Source organism: Oncorhynchus clarkii, unplaced genomic scaffold (assembly GCF_045791955.1).
Source record: "Oncorhynchus clarkii lewisi isolate Uvic-CL-2024 unplaced genomic scaffold, UVic_Ocla_1.0 unplaced_contig_8869_pilon_pilon, whole genome shotgun sequence".
NCBI classification, from domain to species: Eukaryota; Metazoa; Chordata; class Actinopteri; order Salmoniformes; family Salmonidae; genus Oncorhynchus; species Oncorhynchus clarkii.
Window position 1 is genome coordinate 54,075 of NW_027260947.1, and position 26,762 is coordinate 80,836.

Genomic DNA, 26,762 nt, shown 5'->3' on the forward strand with positions numbered 1-26,762 from the left:
GTGTTTAAATGAGAAGGAACACAGACAATAGCTCCATGAACTACCTCAACCTTATGAGTCCCTTGTGCACACTGAGTCTAGTCTACTTTAACATCCACAGTTATCAAATGTTTGTGAAGCACATTGGCAAAAACACATGAATACAAATTAGAAATACCTACTCACATGGACCTTCTCTTTCACTCTCACAAACTTCTCACTTTAACTGTGGCTGTTATTTCCATCCAACCACCAGACCAACCCCAGCTAGGCCATCAGACCCAGACCCATCTATGTAATGTGACTGTGTGAGAGAGGAGGTGGCGACTGGGAGCTGGTCTTGCCATGTTGGATTTAGTTGACCATGCGTGGGAAGGTGCTAAACCGTAAACTGCTGACCTGCTGCAGCGTGGTGCTCTGTGGGTAATGTGAGGGGACAGAATGTTGCTGCCTGCGGAACACAGAATGACCTGGAGTGTTCTGGAGTGTCTCTGTTGTGTTCTACACTAGAGTTCTTTCTGTTTCTGTAAAGCCACAGACTCACACCGTTTCCCTTTTGGGTAAAAACAGGCCATGTGCACAACATCGTTTTTTAAAATTCATTTGACACGTTTTGGTTTTCAATTGTGATTTAGCATAATGTTCTGTATTGTTACTATATGATAATAATGGTGTTCTGTTTTTACACCTTAATGACAATGACAGATTCAAATGACCCTCAAAGAAAGGCCATCTATAGGAGAAAGGAAGACTTGGCCACCAGGGCCCACCAGGTGCGTCCTTATTGACATGTCTCCCTGATCAACAACAGGCTGACAGCTGTCTGTTTACCAGACCGGTTTACACATCTCCACATATTAGGGGGAACTTTAAATTGTAAATTAATAATTATAGGTTTGGGTCATATTGGGCTCCTGAGTAGTGCATTGTTCAGGTTGTGTAAATACACACACACACACACACACACACACACACACACACACACACACACACACACACACACACACACACACACACACACACACACACACACACACACACACACAAACCTAGGAGAGGAAGAAGCAGTACAGTGAAGAAAGAGGAAATGGGAGAGTCGTGTTTAGTAATGATCGTTCTGGGATTCAAACCGGATCTGTTGAAACCAGTGTTTTCCTCTCTTCTCTTCTCTCTTCTTCTCTCTTCCTCTCTCTTCTTCTCTCTTCTTCTCTCTTCTTCTCTTCTCTTCTCTCTTCTTCTCTCTTCCTCTCACTTCTTATTTCCTTTGTTTCCAGAGCTTTGAGGAGAATGTCCCAGGCAGCATGAGATTAAAGGAACAGGGACACGTTCCCTGCAGAGAGCTGAGAATGGTATCTCAATGAGCTGATGTGTTCTAGAGCCTGTGAAATGGTGATAAGCCACATTTCATAAATACATTTGTTTTAATGTGTTCAAATGGACTGAATGATGCTTTCTACTGCAGTGCTGCCTTGCATAAAGTATTTAATCTTTTTAAAATGATGTTTTTGGACTGGTGCTGCAGTAAGACTAATTCCCATCCTGCCGATGGATAACTTGCCAATTCACTGAGGTAAGTCCATGAAATATTTGCAGGTCAAAAGTCAATCATTTAGAACATAGTACGTAAAACAGCTGTAGGCATACTACATACAAAGCCAAACCTTGAAATAAATTGGATTTGTTCATAGTAGCTGATGTGAAATGTATGTTCAGATGCCCCCCAGCCACAGCAGACTGACCCCCCAGCCACAGCAGACTGACCCCCCAGCCACAGCAGACTGACCCCCCCAGCCACAGCAGACTGACCCCCCAGCCACAGCAGACTGACCCCCCAGCCACAGCAGACTGACCCCCCAGCCACAGCAGACTGACCCCCCAGCCACAGCAGACTGACCCCCCAGCCACAGCAGACTGACCCCCCAGCCACAGCAGACTGACTCCCCCAGCCACAGCAGACTGACCCCCCAGCCACAGCAGACTGACCCCCCAGCCACAGCAGACTGACCCCCCAGCCACAGCAGACTGACCCCCCAGCTACAGCAGACTGACCCCCCAGCTACAGCAGACTGACCCCACAGCAGACTGACCCTCCAGCCACAGCAGACTGACCCTCCAGCCACAGCAGACTGACCCCACAGCATACTGACTCCCCAAGCCACAGAAGACTGACCCCACTGCAGACTGACCCCTCAGCCACAGCAGACTGACCCCCCCAGCCACAGCAGACTGACCCCACAGCAGACTGACCCATAGCAGACTGACCCCCCAGCCATAGCAGACTGACCCCCCCAGACACAGCAGACTGACCCATAGCAGACTGACCCCCCAGCCATAGCAGACTGACCCCCCAGCCACAGCAGACTGACCCATAGCAGACTGACCCCCCAGCCATAGCAGACTGACCCCCAAGCCACAGCAGACTGACCTCCCAGCCACAGCAGACTGACCCCACAGCAGACTGACCCCCCCAGCCACAGCAGACTGACCCCCCAGCCATAGCAGACTGACCACCCAGCCATAGCAGACTGACCACCCAGCCATATCAGACTGACCCCCCAGCCACAGCAGACTGACCTCCCAGCCACAGCAGACTGACCCCACAGCAGACTGACCCCCAAGCCACAGCAGACTGACCCCCCAGCAGACTGACCCCCAGCCACAGCAAACTGACCCCCCAGCCACAGCAGACTGACCACCCAGCCATAGCAGACTGACCCCCCAGCCACAGCAGACTGACCCCACAGCAGACTGACCCCCCAGCAGACTGACCCCCCAGCCACAGCAGACTGACCCCCAGCCACAGCAGACTGACCCCCAGCCACAGAAGACTGACCCCCAGCCACAGAGGACTGACCCCCAGCCACAGGAGGCTGCTGAAGGGAGGACGGCTCATAATAGTGGTCTAACAGAGCGAATGTAATGGCATCAAACACCTGAAAACCATGGAAACCATGGAAACCATGGAAACCATGGAAACCATGTGTTTGATGTATTTGATACAGTTCCACGTATCCCTCTCCAGTCATTAACACAAGCTCATACTCCCCAATTAAGGTGCCACCAACCTCCTGTGACAGACACATTAACCTGCTTCAGTCTTCACATATTACGTCTCACAGGTCTAGTTCTCTAGGTCACCAGGCAGTAGTACCCTGGGTTACTGGGTCTAGACCACAGGTCTAGTTCTCTAGGTCATCAGGCAGTAGTACCCTGGGTTACTGGGTCTAGACCACAGGTCTAGTTCTCTAGGTCATCAGGCAGTAGTACCCTGGGTTACTGGGTCTAGACCACAGGTCTAGTTCTCTAGGTCACCAGGCAGTAGTACCCTGGGTTACTGGGTCTAGACCACAGGTCTAGTTCTCTAGGTCACCAGGCAGTAGTACCCTGGGTTACTGGGTCTAGACCACAGGTCTAGTTCTCTAGGTCACCAGGCAGTAGTACCCTGGGTTACTGGGTCTAGACCACAGGTCTAGTTCTCTAGGTCATCAGGCAGTAGTACCCTGGGTTACTGGGTCTAGACCACAGGTCTAGTTCTCTAGGTCACCAGGCAGTAAGTAGTACCCTGGGTTACTGGGTCTAGACCACAGGTCTATGGTGGGGAGTTGACCTCTTTGTTTAAATGGATCTCTATTTTTCTTACAATGTGAGTTAATCTTATGGCGGGATTAGACAGAGCCCCCACTGACCATTCATTCATAACAGAGTATCAAAAACACGACTCCCATTTTACTAATTGTGAAGCCAATTTCCTGTTACACTCAACTACTGAAGCATCAGAAATAGAGCACTTGACAGAAATGAATGAAACAGATATTTTTGAAACAGAGCTACCCACCTCGTGCCCACTGTACAATAACTCACTGGAAATGGGTCAGTGATGTGTTCGTCAGACGTGCCCAGTAGCTACCCCTCTGGATTCCTTTAGCAGGTCAAGAAGGGGGTTGTGTTAGCTTTAGTTTGGTGCAGGAGTAGGTTACCTGGTGACTGTTATAGTACGGTACAGGAGTGGGTTACCAGGTGACTGCTATAGTACGGTACAGGAGTGGGTTACCAGGTGACTGTTATAGTACAGTACAGGAGTGGGCTACCAGGTGACTGCTATAGTACGGTACAGGAGTGTGTTACCAGGTGACTGTTATAGTACAGTACAGGAGTGTGTTACCAGGTGACTGTTATAGTATAGTACAGTAGTGGGTTACCAGGTGACTGCTATAGTACGGTACAGTAGTGGGTTACCAGGTGACTGCTATAGTACAGTACAGGAGTGGGTTACCAGGTGACTGTTATACTACGGTACAGGAGTGGGTTACCAGGTGACTGCTATAGTACGGTACAGGAGTGGGTTACCAGGTGACTGCTATACTACGGTACAGGAGTGGGTTACCAGGTGACTGTTATAGTACAGTACAGGAGTGGGTTACCAGGTGACTGCTTTAGTTTGGTGCAGGAGTGGGTTACCAGGTGACTGTTATAGTACAGTACAGGAGTGGGTTACCAGGTGACTGTTATAGTACAGTACAGGAGTGGGTTACCAGGTGACTGTTATAGTACGGTACAGGAGTGGGTTACCAGGTGACTGTTATAGTACAGTACAAGAGTGGGTTACCAGGTGACTGCTAGAGTACGGTACAGGAGTGGGTTACCAGGTGACTGCTATAGTACGGTACAGGAGTGGGTTACCAGGTGACTGCTATAGTATGGTACAGGAGTGGGTTACCAGGTGACTGCTATAGTATGGTACAGGAGTGGGTTACCAAGTGACTGTTATAGTACAGTACAGGAGTGGGTTACCAGGTGACTGCTTTAGTTTGGTGCAGGAGTGGGTTACCAGGTGACTGTTATAGTACGGTACAGGAGTGGGTTACCAGGTGACTGCTTTAGTTTGGTGCAGGAGTGGGTTACCAGGTGACTGTTATAGTACAGTACAGGAGTGGGTTACCAGGTGACTGCTTTAGTTTGGTGCAGGAGTGGGTTACCAGGTGACTGTTATAGTACAGTACAGGAGTGGGTTACCAGGTGACTGCTAGAGTACGGTACAGGAGTGGGTTACCAGGTGACTGCTATAGTACGGTACAGGAGTGGGTTACCAGGTGACTGTTATAGTACAGTACAGGAGTGGGTTACCAGGTGACTGCTATTGTACGGTACAGGAGTGGGTTACCAGGTGACTGTTATAGTACAGTACAGGAGTGGGTTACCAGGTGACTGCTATAGTACAGTACAGGAGTGGGTTACCAGGTGACTGCTATAGTACAGTACAGGAGTGGGTTACCAGGTGACTGTTATAGTACAGTACAGGAGTGGGTTACCAGGTGACTGTTATAGTACAGTACAGGAGTGGGTTACCAGGTGACTGTTATAGTACAGTACAGGAGTGGGTTACCAGGTGACTGCTATAGTACAGTACAGGAGTGGGTTACCAGGTGACTGTTATAGTACAGTACAGGAGTGGGTTACCAGGTGACTGTTATAGTACAGTACAGGAGTGTGTTAGTGATCCAGCTGTCTAGTTACCTGGTCATGGAGGGGTTGTGTTTGACTAAACTTCATTTTATTTGACCTTTATTTGACCAGGCAGGTCCGTTAAGAACAATGTAGTGGGTTGTGCGTTACCAGGGTAACGTGTTAGTGTTTTAGAAGGTGAGACCACTGACCTTTCCCTGGTCAGATGGGGGAAGTGATCTGATGATCAGTGACCTAATTTGACTGGTGTCTCTGATCTGGTCCTATTACCATCAGGTAGCTGCATGGATTCACAGAGCATGGCATGGCCATTCCCCTTCACAGAGCATGGCATGGCCACTCACTTTCACAGAACATGGCATGGCCACCCCACTTCACAGAGCATGGCATGGCCACTCACTTTCACAGAACATGGCATGGCCACTCCCCTTCACAGAACATGGCATGGCCACCCCCCTTCGCAGAACATGGCATGGCCACCCCCCTTCACAGAACATGGCATGTCCACCCCCCTTCACAGAGCATGGTGCCTACCTCCCTTTGTGCTCTGCAGCATTTGCAGCAGGTGTCCCCTACTACTGGGGAACGGTCAAAGACAGGAGCGTGTAGTCCGTAGGAAAAGGCAATGTTCAAATCCAACCTGGAGCCGAGGTTGCTGCGTGTAGACTACTATACTGTTATAAGCTGGTGAACCCCCCCCCCCCCCCCCCCCCCAAAGAGTCTTAGGTTTATTATCAAGGGAAGGACAGGGGTGTGATTATCATACAGGCCCGGCTCTAGGCAGGAGCTACACAATTGGCCACTTAGGGCCCCCGGCCGATAGGGGGCCCCCGACTCAGTCAGAGTCTCAACTTACTATTGAGAGTAAGAATAGTAGAATACACCAGGTCCAATTTCAAAATGTGTTTGTGCATCAGCAGTTTTTATCTTGCTATGTCAGTCACTCAATTAGCTGACAATTAGCCATGTACATTTGTAGACTAGTAGTTAGTCTAGCCAGCTATCTAAACGTAATCATGGCCAAATACCGACCGGGCACACAGGTCACGTGCCCAGGTGTCCTGACCTCCAGGGGGCCCCGTTGATTTTGTTAGTCATTCTCACTCAGATATCATATAAACATGGCATAAGTCAAGGTAAAATGTTTAGAATTGTAGGAAATTAGATGTAAAAATACAAACAAAATGCGTTGAATTTCAGGAAATTGGGTGTAAATTGGGATATTGTCTCTCTCTGCCTCGTGGCAAAATGAGTAGAATTACATTAAATGTTTTATAAAATAGCTAAATGTTCTCTCCGCCTCGTGGCGAAATGTGTAGAATTGCAGCAAGTGAACTATAAAACGTACATTTGTCTCTCCGCAGACTAAAACGTTTTACAGCGAGGTGGGGGGGCCTCCCAACCAAATCTCGCTTAGGGCCCCCAAAACGCTAGAATCGGCACTGTTATCATGATAGGCTAGAAGACATCACAAAGTGGAGAAAGAGGCTGAGGAGTAGAGAGATGCACTTGGCACGCTCTACCAAACAGACAAATATAAATTATGTATATGCCCTTTGATTATTCTGATGATGCTGAGATGAAAGAGAATTGAAAGGGCAGATGATGCTGACCTATACTGTAAATAATCCTCCATATTGAGGAATTCCAGAGGCTTTAAACGAGCCGTCCTATGGGACCCTCTACACTGTAGAAAAGGTGATACTGTAAATATGATTCATTACAGCCAACCGTTTCTAGCATCAGTTTTCCATTCAACATTGTTCTGTTCGATGCCACATACTAAAGTATCTAGGCAACCTAGATAAATGTGAGGTCTTTCGCTCTGGAAGCTTTATACAACAAAGATAATTGAAAGGCTACATTTTGGTTTTCTAATTTACCGAGAAACCAAGAAGTGAACTTTGAGAATCTTCAACATAACCTCCTGCTTTGCAGTAAAATGACTGAGAAAACAGAGGCAGACGTTTCACCAATATTGCACTGCTTAGGCAACCCATTTTGGGGGGAAATCAGATTGGTTGAAAAATGTGTTCAACTGGAAGAATCATATTGATTGGCCCCCCCAGTGCACCTTGGAGTCAGGAATTGGCTTCTGGCTCAATCAATAATCTGGACCACCTTCCAGGGGTCTGTCAATCAATACATGGTTTATCTTCCCCCAGCCCCTGATCAACGTGTGAACCCACTGGCCATTATTGATAAGGACCCCAGTCTGAGTGGCGTGCACCAAATCCAGCACACGTCCTGGAGAGAACCCATACCGTAGCAGTGCTCCAATCCACAACACACACACACACACACACACACACACACACACACACACACACACACACACACACACGCGCAAACAAACACACACACACACACATACACACACAAACACACACACACGCAAACAAACACACACACACACATACACACACAAACACACACACACACACACACACACACACACACAAACACACACACCGCTCCAATCAAACTCCAACTTCAATCTCTCTGGGGTGGAAGCCAGAGGAGATCAGTGTTGTGATGAAAACAGGTGACTGTCATGGCCATGATCTCCTCTCCTGCAGGCTGGAATGGGACAACAAACTAATCCTCAAATCCCACAGTCCAATATCCTCTCATGGAAGGATAGTGGTGGACCAGGTTTGGACCTGATCAGGATACCTGATTTACCGTTCAGAAGATTCAATTCAATGAGGACTTTTAAGAAGGAAAGAAAGATTATCCAACCCTCTCAGACTTCAACTGCCCAAAGAAGATAAGAGTCAAACAATTATTTTCTACTTATTTCAACATAAATATTTCCTTTCTTATTTGAAACATATTCAGAAATGTATGAAGCTTATCTGTTTGTTTCATGTCTGCAGTACTGGTTCTATCAGAGCTCTGAGAGTTAGAGAGGAACCACCCTCGGAACAGATGCCTGCACCACACAAACAGTCTGGAGAGATGACACATGGGAGAGCTGGGCCACTGGCCTTCTCCTCCTCCTAATCCTACACCCCCCCCCCCCCCCCCCCTCATCTCTCCCTCATCCCCCTCTCCTCCACCTGTCCTCCCCTGGAGCAGGGACCTCAGAGTGGCAGGCCAGATGTGAGTGGTGAATAGGTTCTGACAGGCTGCTTTGCGCTCCCTCACGGCAGGGCTGTAATGGTGACAAACTGGAGGGTGGCAACATAATGTGTTGTAGGGAAGACTGAAGGACAGACAGTATGAAACACGGGACACTCATCCATTATTGTCATGTTAGCAGTTTGAAAGGTGATAAAGAGGAAGTAGAATGTGTACAGTAGAATCTGTGAATCTGTAGTTGACATCAGCAACAATAATCCTAATGAGAACATGAAGGCAACCTGTGACCTGAACTGCTGCAGCACAAATATGCTCTGCTGGGAAATCATTTCTCTAATAGCAGATTGTGACTCCTTTACAATACTATTGAATCACATAAGACACACATGAAAGCCCTCCATCAAGGACAGCCACTCTGCCCTGCCTACACAGCAGAGCGAGACTACCTCTCTACGTTCTGCTCAGACTGGTGGGTTGGAGTACGAGAGAGAGAGGGAGAGAGCTATCAGAGTGGAGCTAGATTGGCTGTGGCAGGATAGTGAGGTCCATCACAACAGAAAGCCCAACAGTCAGCAGTTGGACCTTTGGGGCCAAACGAAACAACAACAACAGCAGCCATATTGCTCTCAGGTGCACTGGGCTTCACTCACATCCCTGTGAGATGGCGTTCCTTTCAAACTGACATTATACGAAAGTGGAATTGACTTTGTAAACTAGTTTTACTGTATATTCAACTAGTTTTACTGTATATTCAACTAGTTTTACTGTATGTTCAACTAGTTTTACTGTATATTCAACTAGTTTTTACTGTATGGTTAACTAGTTTTACTGTATATTCAACTGGTTTTACTGTATATTCAACTAGTTTTTACTGTATGTTCAACTAGTTTTACTGTATGTTCAACTAGTTTTACTGTATATTCAACTAGTTTTTACTGTATGGTTAACTAGTTTTACTGTATAGTGAACTAGGTTTACTGTATATTCAACTAGTTTTACTGTATATTCAACTAGTTTTACTGTATATTGAACTAGTTATACTGTATATTCAACTAATTTTACTGTATATTCAACTAGTTTTACTGTATGTTCAACTAGTTTTACTGTATATTCAACTAGTTTTACTGTATTTCAGCTAGTTTTACTGTATGTTCAACTAGTTTTACTGTATATTCAACTAGCTGTTACTGTATATTCAACTAATTTTACTGTATGGTCAACTAGTTTTACTGTATATTTAACTCGTTTTACTGTATATTCAACTAGTTTTACTGTATATTCAGCTAGTTTTACTGTATGTTCAACTAGTTTTACTGTATATTCAACTAGCTGTTACTGTATATTCAACTCATTTTACTGTATGGTGAACTAGTTTTACTGTATATTCAACTCGTTTTACTGTATATTCAACTAGTTTTACTGTATATTCAACTAGTTTTTCTGTATATTCAACTAGTTTTACTGTATGGTCAACTAGTTTTACTGTATATTCAGCTAGTTTTACTGTATATTCAACTAGTTTTACTGTATATTCAGCTAGTTTTACTGTATGTTCAACTAGTTTTACTGTATATTCAACTAGCTGTTACTGTATATTCAACTCATTTTACTGTATGGTCAACTAGTTTTACTGTATATTCAACTCGTTTTACTGTATATTCAACTAGTTTTACTGTATATTCAACTAGTTTTTCTGTATATTCAACTAGTTTTACTGTATGGTCAACTAGTTTTACTGTATATTCAGCTAGTTTTACTGTATGTTCAACTAGTTTTACTGTATATTCAGCTAGTTTTACTGTATGTTCAACTAGTTTTACTGTATATTCAACTAGCTGTTACTGTATATTCAACTCGTTTTACTGTATATTCAACTAGTTTTACTGTATATTCAACTAGTTTTTCTGTATATTCAACTAGTTTTACTGTATGGTCAACTAGTTTTTCTGTATATTCAACTAGTTTTACTGTATGTTCAACTAGTTTTACTGTATGTTCAACTAGTTTTACTGTATGCTCAACTTTTGTGTTAATAAAAGGAAAGAGTGATACAGACCAAAATTATTATCATCAGTCTGTTTGGATTTTCTTGTAAACACTTGATCACGATCTGTTTTTGCAGATGTTAGATCTTCTGACATGAAAAATAGCTTTCTCATTTTAAATGTTCATTAGCTTCTTTCTTTTTACAGATGTGCTGTGGACATTTTGGTGTGAACTGTCAAGAATACATTTTTCAAATTGCAGTAGAACTGTAGAGACTCATCCAATTAGCTACAGGCGTAGTTGGTGACCTTGCCAAAGATAGACAGGACCTCTGTCCTACTGAGCCTGATCAGTGAGTCAGGGGACGTGGTGCCCTCCATAGCAGCACTGTTGAAACCCCTGCCTGCCATGGGTGCCAGCCTGCATGCCTGCCAGCCTGCCTGCCTGCCAGCCAGCCTGCCATGGGTGCCGGCCTGCCTGCCTGCCTGGCTGGGAAACTCAAGGGACACCAGAGGTGCTGTAACTGTCCATGGACATAACTTCAAGTTAAATATCCCTCCAGTCCAAACCATCCTTGACATGACTGAAAGCTCTTTCTACGTCAGATCACATATTATATCTCAGAAACAGAATTCCAAATCTGGACCACAGAGCAGTATAATCGTGATATAAATCTTCAATGCTCGGAATGTGTTCTAAAGACACAAAAATGTAAAGTATGCCAAACCTAAACCCAAAAGAGAGTATCTCAAATTAAGAGAACTCATGTATGCCAACATACATACAGCCTTCTAATTAATGTAGTTAAAGGCAGAGGATGAACCAACCAACCACCATGCTTCTAAACACAGACTAGCGCTCACAAGAAGAGAGAGGATCGTTCAGCATCATACCATGTGACACGGTCTTCAAAGGGAACCAACAATTCTCTGTAACACAGTATCCTACTTAACCTTTAACCTGGAAGCACTGCAGGCTCTGACCATGTCTTCAATGTTTGCTCTGTTCATAACAGGAGATGTGTCTCCAGCACATGGTTTCATGGGTTCAGAGTACACTGGGGTAATGTGTAGAAATTGACCTGGAAGGGGCAGTATATTAACTTGGTGTTGAGACAGGACTGGATCAAACAGGCTTAGCATTATGGTCTATTCAGTAGGTTAGATAGCTGACTACAGTACAATAATTGTACTTTCTGCTCCCTCCCTCCCAGCCTCCCTCCCTCCTTCCCTCCTTCCTTCCTTCCTTCCCTCCCTTCCTCCCTCCCTCCCTTCCTCCCTCCCAGCCTCCCTCCCTCCCTCCCTCCCTCCCTCCCTCCCTCCCTCCCTCCCTCCCTCCCTCCCTCCTTCCTTCCTTCCTTCCCTCCCAGCCTCCCTCCCTCCTTCTTTCCTTCCTTCCTTCCCTCCCAGCCTCCCTCCCTCCTTCCTTCCCTCCATCCTTCAGAACCTGGTGCATAGAGTCCCATAGCTCGTTAGTGAACTAAACTCTCTGATCTGTCTGCCCTGTGGCCAAACGTTGTCATCCCAATCAGAGTTGATGACAGTACAGTAACAGTTCAGTGAGAGAGCGTTGACGTGAGCTGACACTAACATTATGTTAATATGAGGCTGATGAGCGCTGAGTACTGAGCAGCGGCAGCCAGTAGGATACAGTCAGTGTATGTCTGATGAGGAGCACTAGGCTGATGGGGCACATATTCAGAATGACAGGGAGTCTACTAATAGGAGACAGCAGCTAAGTGGACTAACTTGGAGCTCCGCTGACGCTTCTCCTATAGGTCTCCTGTTAGTCTACTGTAAACCATCCAGCTTCTCCTATAGGTCTCCTGTTAGTTTACTGTAAACCATCAAGCTTCTCCTATAGGTCTCCTGTTAGTTTACTGTAAACCATCCAGCGTCTCCTATAGGTCTCCTCTTAATTTACTGTAAACCATCCAGCTTCTCCTATAGGTCTCCTGTTAGTTTACTGTAAACCATCCAGCTTCTCCTATAGGTCTCCTGTTAGTTTACTGTAAACCATCCAGCGTCTCCTATAGGTCTCCTGTTAGTTTTCTGTAAACCATCCAGCTTCTCCTATAGGTCTCCTGTTAGTTTACTGTAAACCATCCAGCTTCTCCTATAGGTCTCCTGTTAGTTTACTGTAAACCATCCAGCGTCTCCTATAGGTCTCCTCTTAGTTTACTGTAAACCATCCAGCTTCTCCTATAGGTCTCCTGTTAGTTTACTGTAAACCATCCAACTTCTCCTATAGGTCTCCTGTTAGTTTACTGTAAACCATCCAGCGTCTCCTATAGGTCTCCTGTTAGTTTTCTGTAAACCATCCAGCTTCTCCTATAGGTCTCCTGTTAGTTTACTGTAAACCATCCAGCTTCTCCTATAGGGCTCCTGTTAGTTTACTGTAAACCATCCAGCTTCTCCTATAGGTCTCCTGTTAGTTTACTGTAAACCATCCAGCTTCTCCTATAGGTCTCCTGTTAATTTACTGTAAACCATCCAGCTATGTTGTTACAGGCCTGAGGGGTTTCTTCATTCATCCTAATGATGAGTATTACAGTTATCTGGAAACCTCATGGCTTGGTGTTGGGATATGGGGTGCTGTGTGATGTTACCATGGCTTGGTGTTGGGATGTGGGGTGCTGTGTGATGTTACCAGGGCTTGGTGTTGGGATGTGGGGTGCTGTGTGATGTTACCATGGCTTGGTGTTGGGATGTGGGTGCTGTGTGATGTTACCATGGCTTGGTGTTGGGATGTGGGGTGCTGTGTGATGTTACCATGGCTTGGTGTTGGGATGTGGGGTGCTGTGTGATGTTACCATGGCTTGGTGTTGGGATGTGGGGTGCTGTGTGATGTTACCATGGCTTGGTGTTGGGATGTGGGGTGCTGTGTGATGTTACCATGGCTTGGTGTTGGGATGTGGGGTGCTGTGTGATGTTACCATGGCTTGGTGTTGGGATGTGGGGTGCTGTGTGATGCTACCATGGCTTGGTGTGTTGGGATGTGGGGTGCTGTGCGATGTCACCTAGCTGTTTCAGACCTTCTTACCATTGTTCCACAGCCCCCTGTGGTCCGTGTAAGTCACTTTCAAGCAGGATGCTGATCACCAGAGCATGATGCTACAACCAAAGAGACAGATTGCAGCACACATCAATATATGTTGAGATCAGTGTATCAGTATAGCCTCTCATGTACAGTAGCAGTTGCAACCCTGATCCACTGTCCAGCATCATAAAGCTATTAGTTACACTATGTTATCTACACACTGTCAAAGCACGCTTTGATAAATGAATCATATTAGTAATAATTGTATTAACCTCACATGTATATTTGATCTATTGTCTGTTGTGTGCGATCCATACAGGCCACACCGCTTGGTCTGTTTCAGCTGTTCATGTTGGAATGATAGTGACAGATATTTTTTGAAAGTTTGGTGTGACGACCAAAGACCCTTGGGCACTGGGTTTTAATAGCGTCCTCACACCCCCTCCCTCTCACTCCCTCGCCCCAATCACAACCTGTTACTGTTATGAGACCACCTCACCCCAATCACAACATTACAGCTATGAGACCACCTCACCCCAATCACAACATTACAGCTATGAGACCACCTCACCCCAATCACACCATTACAGTTACAAGACCACCTTTTCACCTCTTGTACATGCATATGGCATTGCCACCCTTTCTCTCCTATAGCAGATATGCCAAAGCCCATAAGCCTGTATAGTGTTTAATGTGACATGAGGGTACATGTTAGAGAGGCTATGTGAATCCTGACACCAGGGAAACCCTAGCACACCCTCAGTGCATGCTGCAGTCATAATGATACTCTCCTCCGCCATTCAGCCCTGAGGAACATTACATTAGACTTTCACTCCTCTTACAGCTATCATGTTGCATTCTGCATTGTTAGCAGATAGGACAATAGGAGTGAAACTAATTTAGTTAACAATATGTTTTTATTTTCTTCATAAAAATAAAGGAAAAGGAGGAATATTAACAGTTGAACCTAGTTTATGGGAATTCTGCACTCAGTGAAGCATGTAGTTTATTTTAATATCGGTATGATTTAGGGTTGAGCGGTAACAACTTAACTTATAGATATAAGCAGTGGCATAGCAGGCACCCCTGGTATTGAAAATCATACCATCGGTATTTCAAAGTATCCCGGTATAAACGGTAAAAACGGTATAAACGGTATAAACGGTATAAACGGTATAAACGGTATAAACGGTATATCGCCCAACCATAGTATTATTAATTGATGTTGTATTTATTTTATGTTTGTCCTTTGCATGGCCTCTCCAGAAGTAGATATGTGATGTCCTCTCTAGCTGACCCTCTATCTACCCAGAAACCTCAGCTGTGACAATCTCTCTAGCTGACCCTCTATCTACCCAGAAACCTCAGCTGTGACAATCTCTCTAGCTGACCCTCTATCTACCCAGAAACCTCAGCTGTGACAATCTCTCTAGCTGACCCTCTATCTACCCAGAAACCTCAGCTGTGACAATCTCTCTAGCTGACCCTCTATCTACCCAGAAACCTCAGCTGTGACAATCTCTCTAGCTGACCCTCTATCTACCCAGAGATCTCAGCTGTGAAAATCTCTCTAGCTGACCATCTCTCTACCCATAAATCTCAGCTGTGACTATCTCTCTAGCTGACCCTCTATCTACCCAGAAACCTCAGCTGTGACAACCTAAGGCTGGTCAACACAAATATTTAACCCCATGACTCATCCACTTGGCCAGGCTCCCTTGGTGTCGATGTCAGGTGTGTGTGTGTGTGTGTGTGTGTGTGTGTGTGTGTGTGTGTGTAGCTGATTGTTTACTAGGAGATCCCAATCTCGTGGTTTGAGAGTTACCTGCATGTTGAAGCCAGTAACCATCAGTAAGCACATCCAGGATGTTATTCTCTCAAACACATTTCACGAGCATATTCTAGGTGAATTAGATGCAGGAGCTCTTACTGTTTTGACAGGATGACAAGTTGGCCCGCATCGGAAGGAAACCGCTCTCCTCCAGGTGACTATGCACCGAAGAGCTTTAGAAATCAAAGAAGTAGAACAAAGAGTTGGGAGATGTTCTGTAGAAGGCTGCTTACTGTATCTCAGGGCCATGGGCCAATCAGGAGCTAAGAAGACTAGGGGTTGCTGGGGAAACTGCTGAGCTGACATTGTGCACTCTGGCCCCTAGCTAGCTGGCTCACTACATTTATATATACTGACAGCAGTGTTTTGTTGAAAATAAATCCCAAACTACAAAGACAGTATATACTGTATCTTACTACTAAGAGTTTATATTCACATATTTGGCTTATTCACAGGCCTAGTAAGGATATGGAATACAACTGGTTTATTCACAGGTCTACTAAGGATATGGAATACAACTGGTTTATTCACAGGTCTACTAAGGATATGGAATACAGCTCGTTTATTCACAGGCCTACTAAGGATATGGAATACAGCTGGTTTATTCACAGGCCTACTAAAGATATGGAATACAGCTGGTTTATTCACAGGCCTACTAAGGATATGGAATACAGCTGGTTTATTCACAGGCCTACTAAGGATATGAGATACAGCTGGTTTATTTACAGGCCTACTAAGGACATGGGATACAGCTGGTTTATTCACAGGCCTACTAAGGATATGAGATACAGCTGGTTTATTTACAGGTCTACTAAGGACATGAAATACAGCTGGTTTATTCACAGGCCTACTAAAGATATGGAATACAGCTGGTTTATTCACAGGCCTACTAAGGACATGAGATACAGCTGGTTTATTGTTTCTTCTTGATATTAGGTAGTGGGCAGAACAGAAGTCAGATAACCTCCATTGTGATGCATGTCCTATCCAGCCTAATGTCCCTGTTGGTGGTCTCTGTGAGTGTGTTTTCATTGTAAGAACTGAGGTTGAAGACAAAAGCGTAGCTTATTAGCTTACCGGTATCTCCATAGATAATAGGCTATGTACTCTGTGGGCTTCATAAGACTTACATTCATGTTGATTTTGCTCAGTTTGTTAACTGAAGTCAGCATCCTGACTGTTTGGCGTGACAAAGACCATAGGAGTTGGCAATACAGCACAAACAGATCTGGGAGCAGGGTATAGGCTGATGATAAGTCAACATTGTAAACGTCTCTGACTGGTATTGGTATTAGGTATTTTATTAGGATCCCCATTAGCTGTTGCAAAAGCAGCAGCTACTCTTCCTGGGCTCCACACAAAACACAAAACATAATACAGAACATCAATAGACAAGAACAGCTCAAGGACAGAACTACATAAAAACACAGTATTAAAAACACTACAGCCACACCTAAACGCTACAATCACACCTAAACACTACAACCACACCTAAACACTACAACCACACCTAAACACTATAGCCACACCTAAACACTACAACCACACCTAAACACTACAACCACACCTAAACCCTACAACCACACCTAAACGCTACAACCACACCTAAACGCTACAATCACACCTAAACACTACAGCCACACCTAAACACTACAGCCACACCTAAACACTACAGCCACACCTAAACACTACAACCACACCTAAACACTACAACCACACCTAAACACTACAGCCACACCTAAACACTACAGCCACACCTAAACATTACAACCACACCTAAACACTACAACCACACCTAAACACTACAACCACAACTAAACACTACAACCACACCTAAACACTACAGCCACACCTAAACACTACAGCCACACCTAAACACTACAACCACACCTAAACACTACAACCACACCTAAACCCTACAGCCTAAAACCCTGAGTTGTAAACATTCCATCTGAAGCAGGCACATCCAGCTGAGAAAGCAAAGCTCAGGATTCAGAGATGGTAGTGGGCGAGTTAGGGGACAGATGGCAAGACATTACACATGGTTTGAGTCAGTCAGCTGTAGCTAGCTGCAACACGACACGAGAGAGAGAGAGAGAGAGAGAGAGAGAGAGAGAGAGAAAGAGAGAGAGAGAGAGAGAGCGAGAGAGAGAGAGAGAGAGAGAGAGAGAGACAGAGAGAGAGAGAGAGAGAGAGAGAGAGAGAGAGAGAGAGAGAGAGAGAGAGAGAGAGAAAAGGCTGTGTAAAGGGGTGGGTAAAAGCTCCTTCTCTGTGGTGCTGTGAAAAAGGTTGATCATCCTCCACGTTTCTGCGTGTTTCCAAAGACAGATGGAGTTTAGAACACAACACATTCTAGAGGTCTATGATGTTCCGCAGCGTTTCAACCATTATGGCCCTATTGAGTGTACCCATGACTGTACTGTCAAATGGATATGCCCGTTCTAATTCTATTTCTCAGCCCTGGAACTAAATCACTTTAGGTATTTGCCTGAAGCAGATAGAATGAACAGAATACAATGCCCCAGTGTAAGATGGAATGTTTAATGACAACACACAAGGAGGATGAAATGGGCAAAGAAAAGAGCTGATTCTTGGCACGGCCTATCAGACAGCTTGACAGCACAGCAATAAACCTTCGGCCTGACTCATAACTTTGTCTGCGTAGGATTCTGAAGGCCACCTCATTGCTAAGGCTACTGTGAAAGCACTTTGTGCTGAAGTAAAAATGACTTTTGAAAATCATTAATAGCAGAGAATCAAACCTTGATGTAATTTTCATGGAGTCACAGTGAATATGCGCAATTGCCTATACTGCATCATTTTTAGCCCTTCCCCCTGAAAACTTGTATATAAGTTCTTCAGTAGGTGTTCTGCATGTTTGTTGGTTAGAGAGCAGCCCTGTCCCTGTGGGACCCCCTCCAGACTCCAGAGTGCATGCCATGCCAATATAATGTAGTGTTTGGAGTGGTGCTGAGAGTGGTGCTGTACTATTCTTTATGTATCCCAGGGAAACACTCTGACAGGCAGGCTGAGTCCTCCAGATGCCTCCCTGCATAACCATTCCACTGCATCTGCACATAAGAGAGAGAGAGAGAGAGAGAGAGAGAGAGAGAGAGAGAGAGAGAGAGAGAGAGAGAGAGAGAGAGAGAGAGAGAGAACTCACACACACATTGATAAGCACACACCAGTCACATGAACACACGCAGAGAAAAAGAGAGAAATGGACAGGGACCGGGAGAGGGAGAGGGACAGGGACAGGGAGAGAGAGAAAGACAGGTGGAAGAGAAAGAGAGAGACCTCCTCCAGCACTAAAGCCCTGGAGCAAAAGTCCCATAACTCCCCACTCCACTTCCTCTCAGCTCTGTGAAAGTGTCACTCAGTGTGTCAACCCTCCCGGCCACAGGGGACCTGACAGTGACAGGCTCTGTTAATACCCTCGTCGAATGTCCCCCCTTGTCCCAACTGACCTTAGCTAGCTCTCAGCTCTGTCGTGGTCATCAGATTCAGAACTCAGGGCTCAGTTGGTAAGAGTGTGGTGCTAGCAATGGCAAGGTTGTGGGTTCAATTCCCACATGGATCACATACACATTCTATAAATGTACAGTATGCACTCAGGGTACTTTGAGTCAGTTTAGATGAAAGAGTCTGCTCAGGGGAAAATACATTAACTCTTCACATCCAGCTTCTCTCTGTCTACTGGTGGTGGAAGGTCAGTCCACAATAGAGTAGGCTGTATGGTTATATCATTGGCAGCAAAGGTAAATACCTTCTGATTGTATGATAATGTATTATAATGAGGGAGGCTGCAATAATACATCTCTATGGGAGGTCAAGCCTATAGCTCAGTGGGAGACGGATGGTGAATGGAGTCACTGATTATAATTATTTCCAATACCCTAAAATATATGCCTTAGTTGTCAAGTAGTATATTACGTACTGTGCAGAGGTCTAGTAATCAGTAGACTACTTTTTTTGTAGCTATCATAATTTCAACAAGGTTATTTTATTGAACAGCAGTCGAACTAGGTGGGCTTTTTCCATTATCATTTTTTTTTATGACTTTTCCTGATTCGTGTAGATATGCTGCCATCTGACGGACATCCTCTAATAACACATACAATCAAAAAGCTCGGTTTGTCCCTCGTCGTATACTGTTCTCAAGTCATGTGAACTCGCATACGTGCGGACGTGTTGCAGCGTACATAGTCGTCTGATTAGGTAAGAACGTTATGTTTTCTTTACATAAACAGCACACATTCACTCGAATATTTCAGGAACTTAACGCATATCATCGTGTTGTAATGGTGTATGTTTACATTGAAATGTAACTTTGAAAACTATGAAATTGTCATCTCAAACTTACGTCTGTCGCGAACGAGAAGTGAGAGTGCAGCCGATCAAAACAAACAAGACTGGACTTGTATGTCAGCTCTTTTAGCTACCAAGCTAATTAGCATAGCTAGGCTGTCTGTCATTGCCAGTTGTCAACAACAACACTAGTTAGCTGTATCGAATACGTATGTATCATCTTGTTTTTGTCCCTTTTAACTTGCTAGATAGTCAAACGCATGGCAGTAAACAACAATATGACGCAATCGCTAAGGCAACACTCATAGTATATAACCGTGCAAGCTAACTTGCAATATCAAGTTTACGTTTGATCAATTAAATTATATTTCCCAACTGTCTGCTGTATTCTGTCTGTGCTGCATGGGTTATTAGCTGTCCTATTATGTAATGTCACACATGTAGTATTCATCTTCTTTCCACATCTTCAGGTGTGAAACTAGTGACAGAGGGCCACCGGGATGACTAGTGTAAGTACTAAACCTTTACATTACAACATATAATAGACGGTAATGTAATCGTATTGTGCTATAATACTGTAGCTAGGGTGCTTGACGCTTTTCCTCTGATTGATTTGATTAATAACCGTGTAGGTGCTGTGTGGCCGAGCCCGGCTGGTGATGACCCAGTCGTCACGGCGTCAGGCCCTAGCTGCGCTCAGGGTGGGCTGGATACGAACCTTCTCAGCTGCTGGTTCTGATGAGCCTTATTTTGTCGTGTCACGTGGGGACTCAGACTCAGGTAGGCTACTGCTATATGGACCACAACACTGGTTAATTTCTCATTTACGACTAACTGTGACCGTATTTTGGCCTGTGTGTTTTTGAGTTATGAATTGTAATTACAGTGAGTTCGGAAAGTATTCAGACCCCTTCCCATTTTCCACGTTTTGTTACGTTACAGACTTATTCTAAAATGTATTAGATATTTTTTTAAATCCCTCATTACTCTACACACCACCCAATCATGACAAAGCGAAAACAGGTTACATTCTTTCGGTGCAAATTCATTAAAAAGATTCAAACATAAATACCATATTTACGTAAGTTTTCCAACCCTTTTCTATGAGACTTGAAATTGAGCTCAGGTTCATCCTGTTTCCATTGATCATCCTTGAGATGTTTCTACAACTTGATTGGAGTCCACCTGTGGTAAATTCAATTGATTGGACATTATTTGGAAAGTCACACACCTGTCTATATAAGGTCCCACAGTTGGCAGGGCATGTCAAAACAAAAACCAAGCCTTGAGGTCAAAAGACTTGGCCTTGAGGTCAAAAAGCTCTGAGACAGGATTGTGTGGAGTTACAGATCTGGGGAAGGATACCAAACAATGTCTGCAGCATTGAAGGTCCCCAAGAACACAGTGGCATCCATAATTCTTAAATGGAAGAAGTTTGGAACCACCAAGACTCTCCCTCGAGCTGTCCGCCCAGCCCAAACTGAGTAATGAGGGAGAAGGGCCTTGGTCAGGGATGATCGGGTTGATGGTCACTCTGAGCTCCAGATTTCCATTGTGGAGATGGGAGAACCTTCCAGAAGGACAACCATCTCTGTAGCACTCCACCAATCAGGCCTTTATGGTAGAGTGGCCAGATGGCAGCCACTCCTGAGTAAAAGGTGCATGACAGCGTGTTTGGAGTTTGTCAAAAGGCACCTAAAGGACTCTCAGACCATGAGAAACAAGATTCCCCTTTCTGATGAAACCAAGATTGAACTATTTGTCCTGTGGGAATGTTTTTCAGTGGCAAGGACTGAGAAACTTTCGAGGGAAAGATGAACGGAGAAAAGTACAGAGAGATCCTTGATGAAAACTTTCTCGAGAGCATTCAGGACCTCAAACTGGGGTGAAGTTTCAACTTCAAACAGGACAACAACCCTTAGCACACAGCAAGACAATGCAGGAGTGGCTTCGGGACATGTCTCTGAATGTCCTTGAGTGGCCCAGCCAGAGCCCGGACATGAACCCGATCAAACATCTCTGGAGAGACCTGAAAATAGCTGTTCAGTGACGCTCCCCCATCTAACCCGATAGACCTTGAGAGGATCTGCAGAGAAAATGGGATAAACTCCCCAAATACAGGTGTGCCAAGCTTGTAGCGTCATACCCAAGAAGACTCGAGGCTGTAATTGCTGCCAAAGGTGCTTCAGCAAAGTACTGAGTAACGGGTCTGAATAGTTTTATAAATGTGATATTTCCGTTTTTTTATTTTTTTTATATATTTGCAAAAAAATACAAAAGGTTTTTGCTTTGTCATTATGGGGTATTGTGTGTAGATTGATGAGGGGAAAAACAATTTAATCAATTTTAGAATAAGGCTGTAACGTAACAAGATGTTAGTTACCAGGGGTCTGGGGTCTGAATACTTTCCGAATGCACTGTATGAATTAAAAATGAAACTGAGAAAATGATCTCAAACTTTCCATAACTATAGCTACTGTTAGGCAGAACATGCATTGTCTAACAGATTTAACATTATTGTATTATACTCCTCTTTCTCCCTACCAGGCCCTAGGACAGTATGGCCTGATGAGAACATGGGACCCTTTGGCCCCCAGGACCAGCGGTTCCAGTTGCCAGGTAACTCAGGCTTTGACTTTCACCTGGAAGGCATGGCAGACCAGAGGATTAAAGGCCCAGTCCACAGGACGGTACCTGACGTTCTGACTGCTGCTACTAGCAACGAGAGACATGAGTTTGTAATGGCCCAGTTTGTCAGCGAGTTTCAGGTAACTACGTCATTCACAATAACTCCTTAACTAAAGAAACGTGTCCTTATTCAATTGTTAATAAAAATGGATATTATTCTTAAACATTTCAAAAATATATTTATATAATTAAAAACATTTCTATTATGTTTCATACTGGTAGAGTTATATGTTGAATACCTAGATGTTTTTTCTTTGTAGGGCAAAATTGGTCACATGTTATCGAGGAGCGTCCGCAAGGCAGAGCACTACTTTGATCAGCCCAATGTGGACTGTTCTATACAGACCTGTCCTGAGCTGCTGAAGAAAGGTAGCATGGTGTAGTCATACTTATCATACTTATATTATCATAACATTAACTATTCATGGCAGGTTTTTTTTTAACCCCTTTTTCTCCCCAATTTCATGGTATCCGATTGTTTTAGTAGCTACTATCTGTCTCATCGCTACAACTCCCGTACAGGCTCGGGAGAGACGAAGGTTGAAAGTCGTGCGTCCTCCGATACACAACCCAACCAAGCCGCACTGCTTCTTAACACAGCGCGCATCCAACCCGGAAGCCAGCCGCACCAATGTGTCGGAGGAAACATCGTGCACCTGGCAACCTTGATTAGCGCGCACTGCGCCCGGCCCGCCACAGGAGTCGTGATGAGACAAGGATATCCCTACCGGCCAAACCCTCCCTAACCCGGACGACGCTAGGCCAATTGTGCGTCGCCCCACGGACCTCCCGGTCGCTGCCGGTTACGACAGAGCCTGGGCGCGAACCCAGAGTCTCTGGTAGCACAGCTGGCGCTGCGCCCTTAACCACTGCGCCACCCGGGAGGCCCCCATTCATGTCATGTTTTATCAACCGCAGCCCACACACGTCAGTTTATATTGCACACAGCCATGTCCACTAGGGGGAAGTAACTGCATTGCTAACGTCACTAATGTTGTCCAAGTGGGTGATAGCTGACTTTTCTGTAGGCCTATTGGCTAGCTAGCAGTTGAATGTGTAACACGTCTCTTAATTTCCTCTGTTAGAGTTTGAATCCTATTTCCCCTCGGCCCCAGCCAGCGCCATCACTGTTGTCACGGTAAAACACACAAGATGTGAGGTGATCGACAAAGAAGTGATCGACAGAGAACAGCTACTTCACAAAGTGAGTTGGAATGTCCACTGGTTGTTTCCCATTGATATGGATTCAGTGATACTAATTTCAGTAAATTATTCTGCCATCACATTTTGGAGTTGTAGGCCTGCGTACTTATTGAAGGTCTTACTCTGTACCTCCCCTTTATTGGTGAACTGTTTTCATGTCTGTTAACTGTCAGTTAGTTTGACTACTGACAGATACTAGATGTTTTCTGTTAGTTTGACTACTGACAGATACTAGATGTTTTCTGTTAGTTTGACTACTGACAGATACTAGATGTTTTCTGTTAGTTTGACTACTGACATACTAGATGTTTTCTGTTAGTTTGACCACTGACAGATACTAGATGTTTTCTGTTAGTTTGACCACTGACAGATACTAGATGTTTTCTGTTAGTTTGACTACTGACAGATACTAGATGTTTTCTGTTAGTTTGACTACTGACATACTAGATGTTTTCAGTTAGTTTGACTACTGACATACTACATGTTTTCAGTTAGTTTGACTACGGACATCCTAGATGTTTTCAGTTAGTTTGACTACTGACATACTAGATGTTTTCAGTTAGTTTGACCACTGACATACTAGATGTTTTCAGTTAGTTTGACTACTGGCAGATACTAGATGTTTTCTGTTATTTCAGTTAGTTTGACTACTGACAGATACTAGATGTTTTCTGTTATTTCAGTTAGTTTGACTACTGACAGATACTAGATGTTTTCTGTTATTTCAGTTAGTTTGACTACTGACAGATACTAGATGTTTTCTGTTATTTCAGTTAGTTTGACTACTGACAGATACTAGATGTTTTCTGTTATTTCAGTTAGTTTGACTACTGACAGATACTAGATGTTTTCAGTTAGTTTGACTACTGACAGATACTGGATGTTTTCAGTTAGTTTGACTACTGACAGATACTAGATGTTTTCAGTTAGTTTGACTACTGACAGATACTAGATGTTTTCAGTTAGTTTGACTACTGACAGCTACTAGATGTTTTTAGTTAGTTTGACTACTGGCAGATACTAGATGTTTTCAGTTATTTCAGTTAGTTTGACTACTGACAGATAATATATGTTTTCTGTTATTTCCCAGTTTGTTAGTGGTGCTAAGGAAATCTGCTTTGCTCTGTGGACAGCTGGCTTCTGGGCTGACTTCATTGACCCCTCATCAGGATCAGCTGTGAGTTGTTCTCCTACCTGTTTTTGTTTGTTTATTAATTGTTTATGTCAAAATATCTATATAATGTGTAATACATATGTAATATTCATGTACTGTTTACTGTACTTCATCAATCTGAGATATTTTCCAGGAGACGTATGTAATCTTCAAGACAACCACATCACATCATTCCTTTGTCTTGTCCCACAGTTCTTTGGGTCTCACTCCAACCACCCACTACTCAAAGAGGAGGAGTGGAGCCGTCTAGGTTTCCACATCGAGGCCTCTGGATCCTGCACAGTTATCCGTCACGTCCTGAGGGGAACACCTACGTTTGTTGGAACTGTTTTCACCACTGCACCTGCTAACAGTCACGTCATGGAAAGACTTCAAGGCCAGTCAAGTGCATTTGAAGACGGGGACTAGTTTTTATATTTTATTATCACCATGTGAGAATGATGTTTCTCACTATCCAGAAGACTGTTTGTGCTCTGACCTCTGTTTGTTCACTCTGGTATTGTTTTGGAGGAAAACCGTTGCCCATTATGCCGTTGTCTTCACCACAGCAGCATGGAGAGGAAGTTCTAATGGGTTGTTGTCTTCAGACGCATGCCTAACTATGTTAACCTGGTCCCAGATCTGTTTGTGTTCTGTTAGTGCTGTCTTGCCAAAGTTGGTAAGAGGACACAAACAGATCTGGGACCAGGCTATATAACTATGTACTTGGAGTAGACCGGTAGGTTGCGTACAGTAGTGCTGCGATCTGTCGTTGACTCTGATGATATCATAAAGACTTGACTGAGGAACATCCCTTTGACTGCTGTGTTTAAACACCCAATAAACCACCTAGCTACCTTTGACTGCTGTGTTTAAACACCCAATAAACCACCTAGCTACCTTTGACTGAGGGCCCTTTTCCTGGCCTTGGTGCTGAAGAGACGTGAGATATAACTCCAAAGGCAATGTTCTGCATTCACGGTAAACGCTGCATATCTCAGTTCAATCTGAAATAATCTTTACATTTATATCGTGCTGTAACACTCAAATTCAGCACTACGGATTGAATCTAGTCTAATATAGTAAACACTTTCAGACTAATCTAGTGTCTACAGAGTATTGCTACTGTACAGGGTTTTCCTTCACTTGTACAATGGGAATAGAAATATGGTGTTCTGGAGGAGTCTGTTGTACGTTTCTACCATATGAATTAAAATGTCTATGTTGCTGGTATGGTACACACATCATTCAGTCCTTTAATTATTCAATCATCTAATGTAAGTAAGAAAGTAGCGACTTGTGAGGCAACACACAACACTAAACAAAATAATGAATAGCTAATTCAAAAGAGATTTTCAGTTTGTCCTCTGTCCTCCTTGCATACGATTAGAAATGTAGACAATGCAATTAACTCTTTGCTAATTTCCTAGCGCTAATTAGGGAACACAAACACTAGGAGAAATTTAAATGAATATGCCTGGCCTTGAGGTAATGCGTTACTCTGCATCTCAGTGATAGAGGTGTTTGAATCCAGGCTGTATCTCAACTGGCCGTGATTGGGAGTCCCATAAAAATATATGACTTCTGGGCCTTCTCTTTTAGTAAAGTGTTCCCAGGACAAAGAGTATGTTGTTTGGGTAAGAGAAACATCTAATTTCACACCTCTAAAAACTTTAGGCTAAACACTGATTTGAGAAGGACTGATGGGTTTGGTTTGGAACTGTGACCACCCAGTCTGTCGGCCAGAATCAGATAAAGGAAGTCCTTTAAAATGAACACCCCTGCAGTTTAACATAATCTCCTTCACAAGGCTTTTAAACTACACCTCCTGGACGCCGAGGCTCTGAGAAAGACCTTACCTTTTTACTTCCTGGAGAGGAAAGCAGAGAGGCGAGAAAAAGAGAGGGGTGTTAGAATGGTCCTATTTTTCTGCACCTCTAAGCTCCAAACCTTTCGTTGTATTTCTGCCTGATGTTACCTTCACTGTGAAACCTTACCTCAGTCTGACTCCACACGCCTCATGCGGGA

The 26,762-nt window shown here is 44.2% G+C and overlaps 1 protein-coding gene across 3 annotated transcripts; it reads left to right on the top strand.

Annotated features, from left to right (window-relative positions):
- Positions 1 to 19,518: 19,518 nt before the first annotated feature.
- LOC139402484 (cobalamin trafficking protein CblD-like) lies at positions 19,519 to 25,978 on the top strand. Of its 3 annotated transcripts, none has more exons than XM_071146446.1 (8): positions 19,519 to 19,600; positions 20,161 to 20,199; positions 20,323 to 20,470; positions 22,238 to 22,458; positions 22,639 to 22,747; positions 23,464 to 23,582; positions 24,672 to 24,758; positions 24,948 to 25,978. In XM_071146446.1, the coding sequence occupies exons 2-8, from the start codon at positions 20,191 to 20,193 to the stop codon at positions 25,161 to 25,163; spliced, it is 909 nt and encodes a 302-aa protein (XP_071002547.1). In that variant the 5' UTR covers positions 19,519 to 19,600; positions 20,161 to 20,190; the 3' UTR covers positions 25,164 to 25,978. The 3 variants fall into 3 exon arrangements, with proteins under 3 accessions (XP_071002547.1, XP_071002549.1, XP_071002548.1); XM_071146448.1 differs by having other exon boundaries at positions 19,585 to 19,899; XM_071146447.1 differs by having other exon boundaries at positions 19,595 to 19,802.
- The last annotated feature ends 784 nt before the right edge of the window (positions 25,979 to 26,762 follow it).

Bases quoted from the DNA above. Each gene is read 5' to 3' on its own strand.
- LOC139402484 (XM_071146446.1), top strand. The intron at 20,471-22,237 runs GTAGGCTACTGC...TCTCCCTACCAG, and splicing joins ACGTGGGGACTCAGACTCAG to GCCCTAGGACAGTATGGCCT. The intron at 24,759-24,947 runs GTGAGTTGTTCT...CTTGTCCCACAG, and splicing joins ACCCCTCATCAGGATCAGCT to TTCTTTGGGTCTCACTCCAA.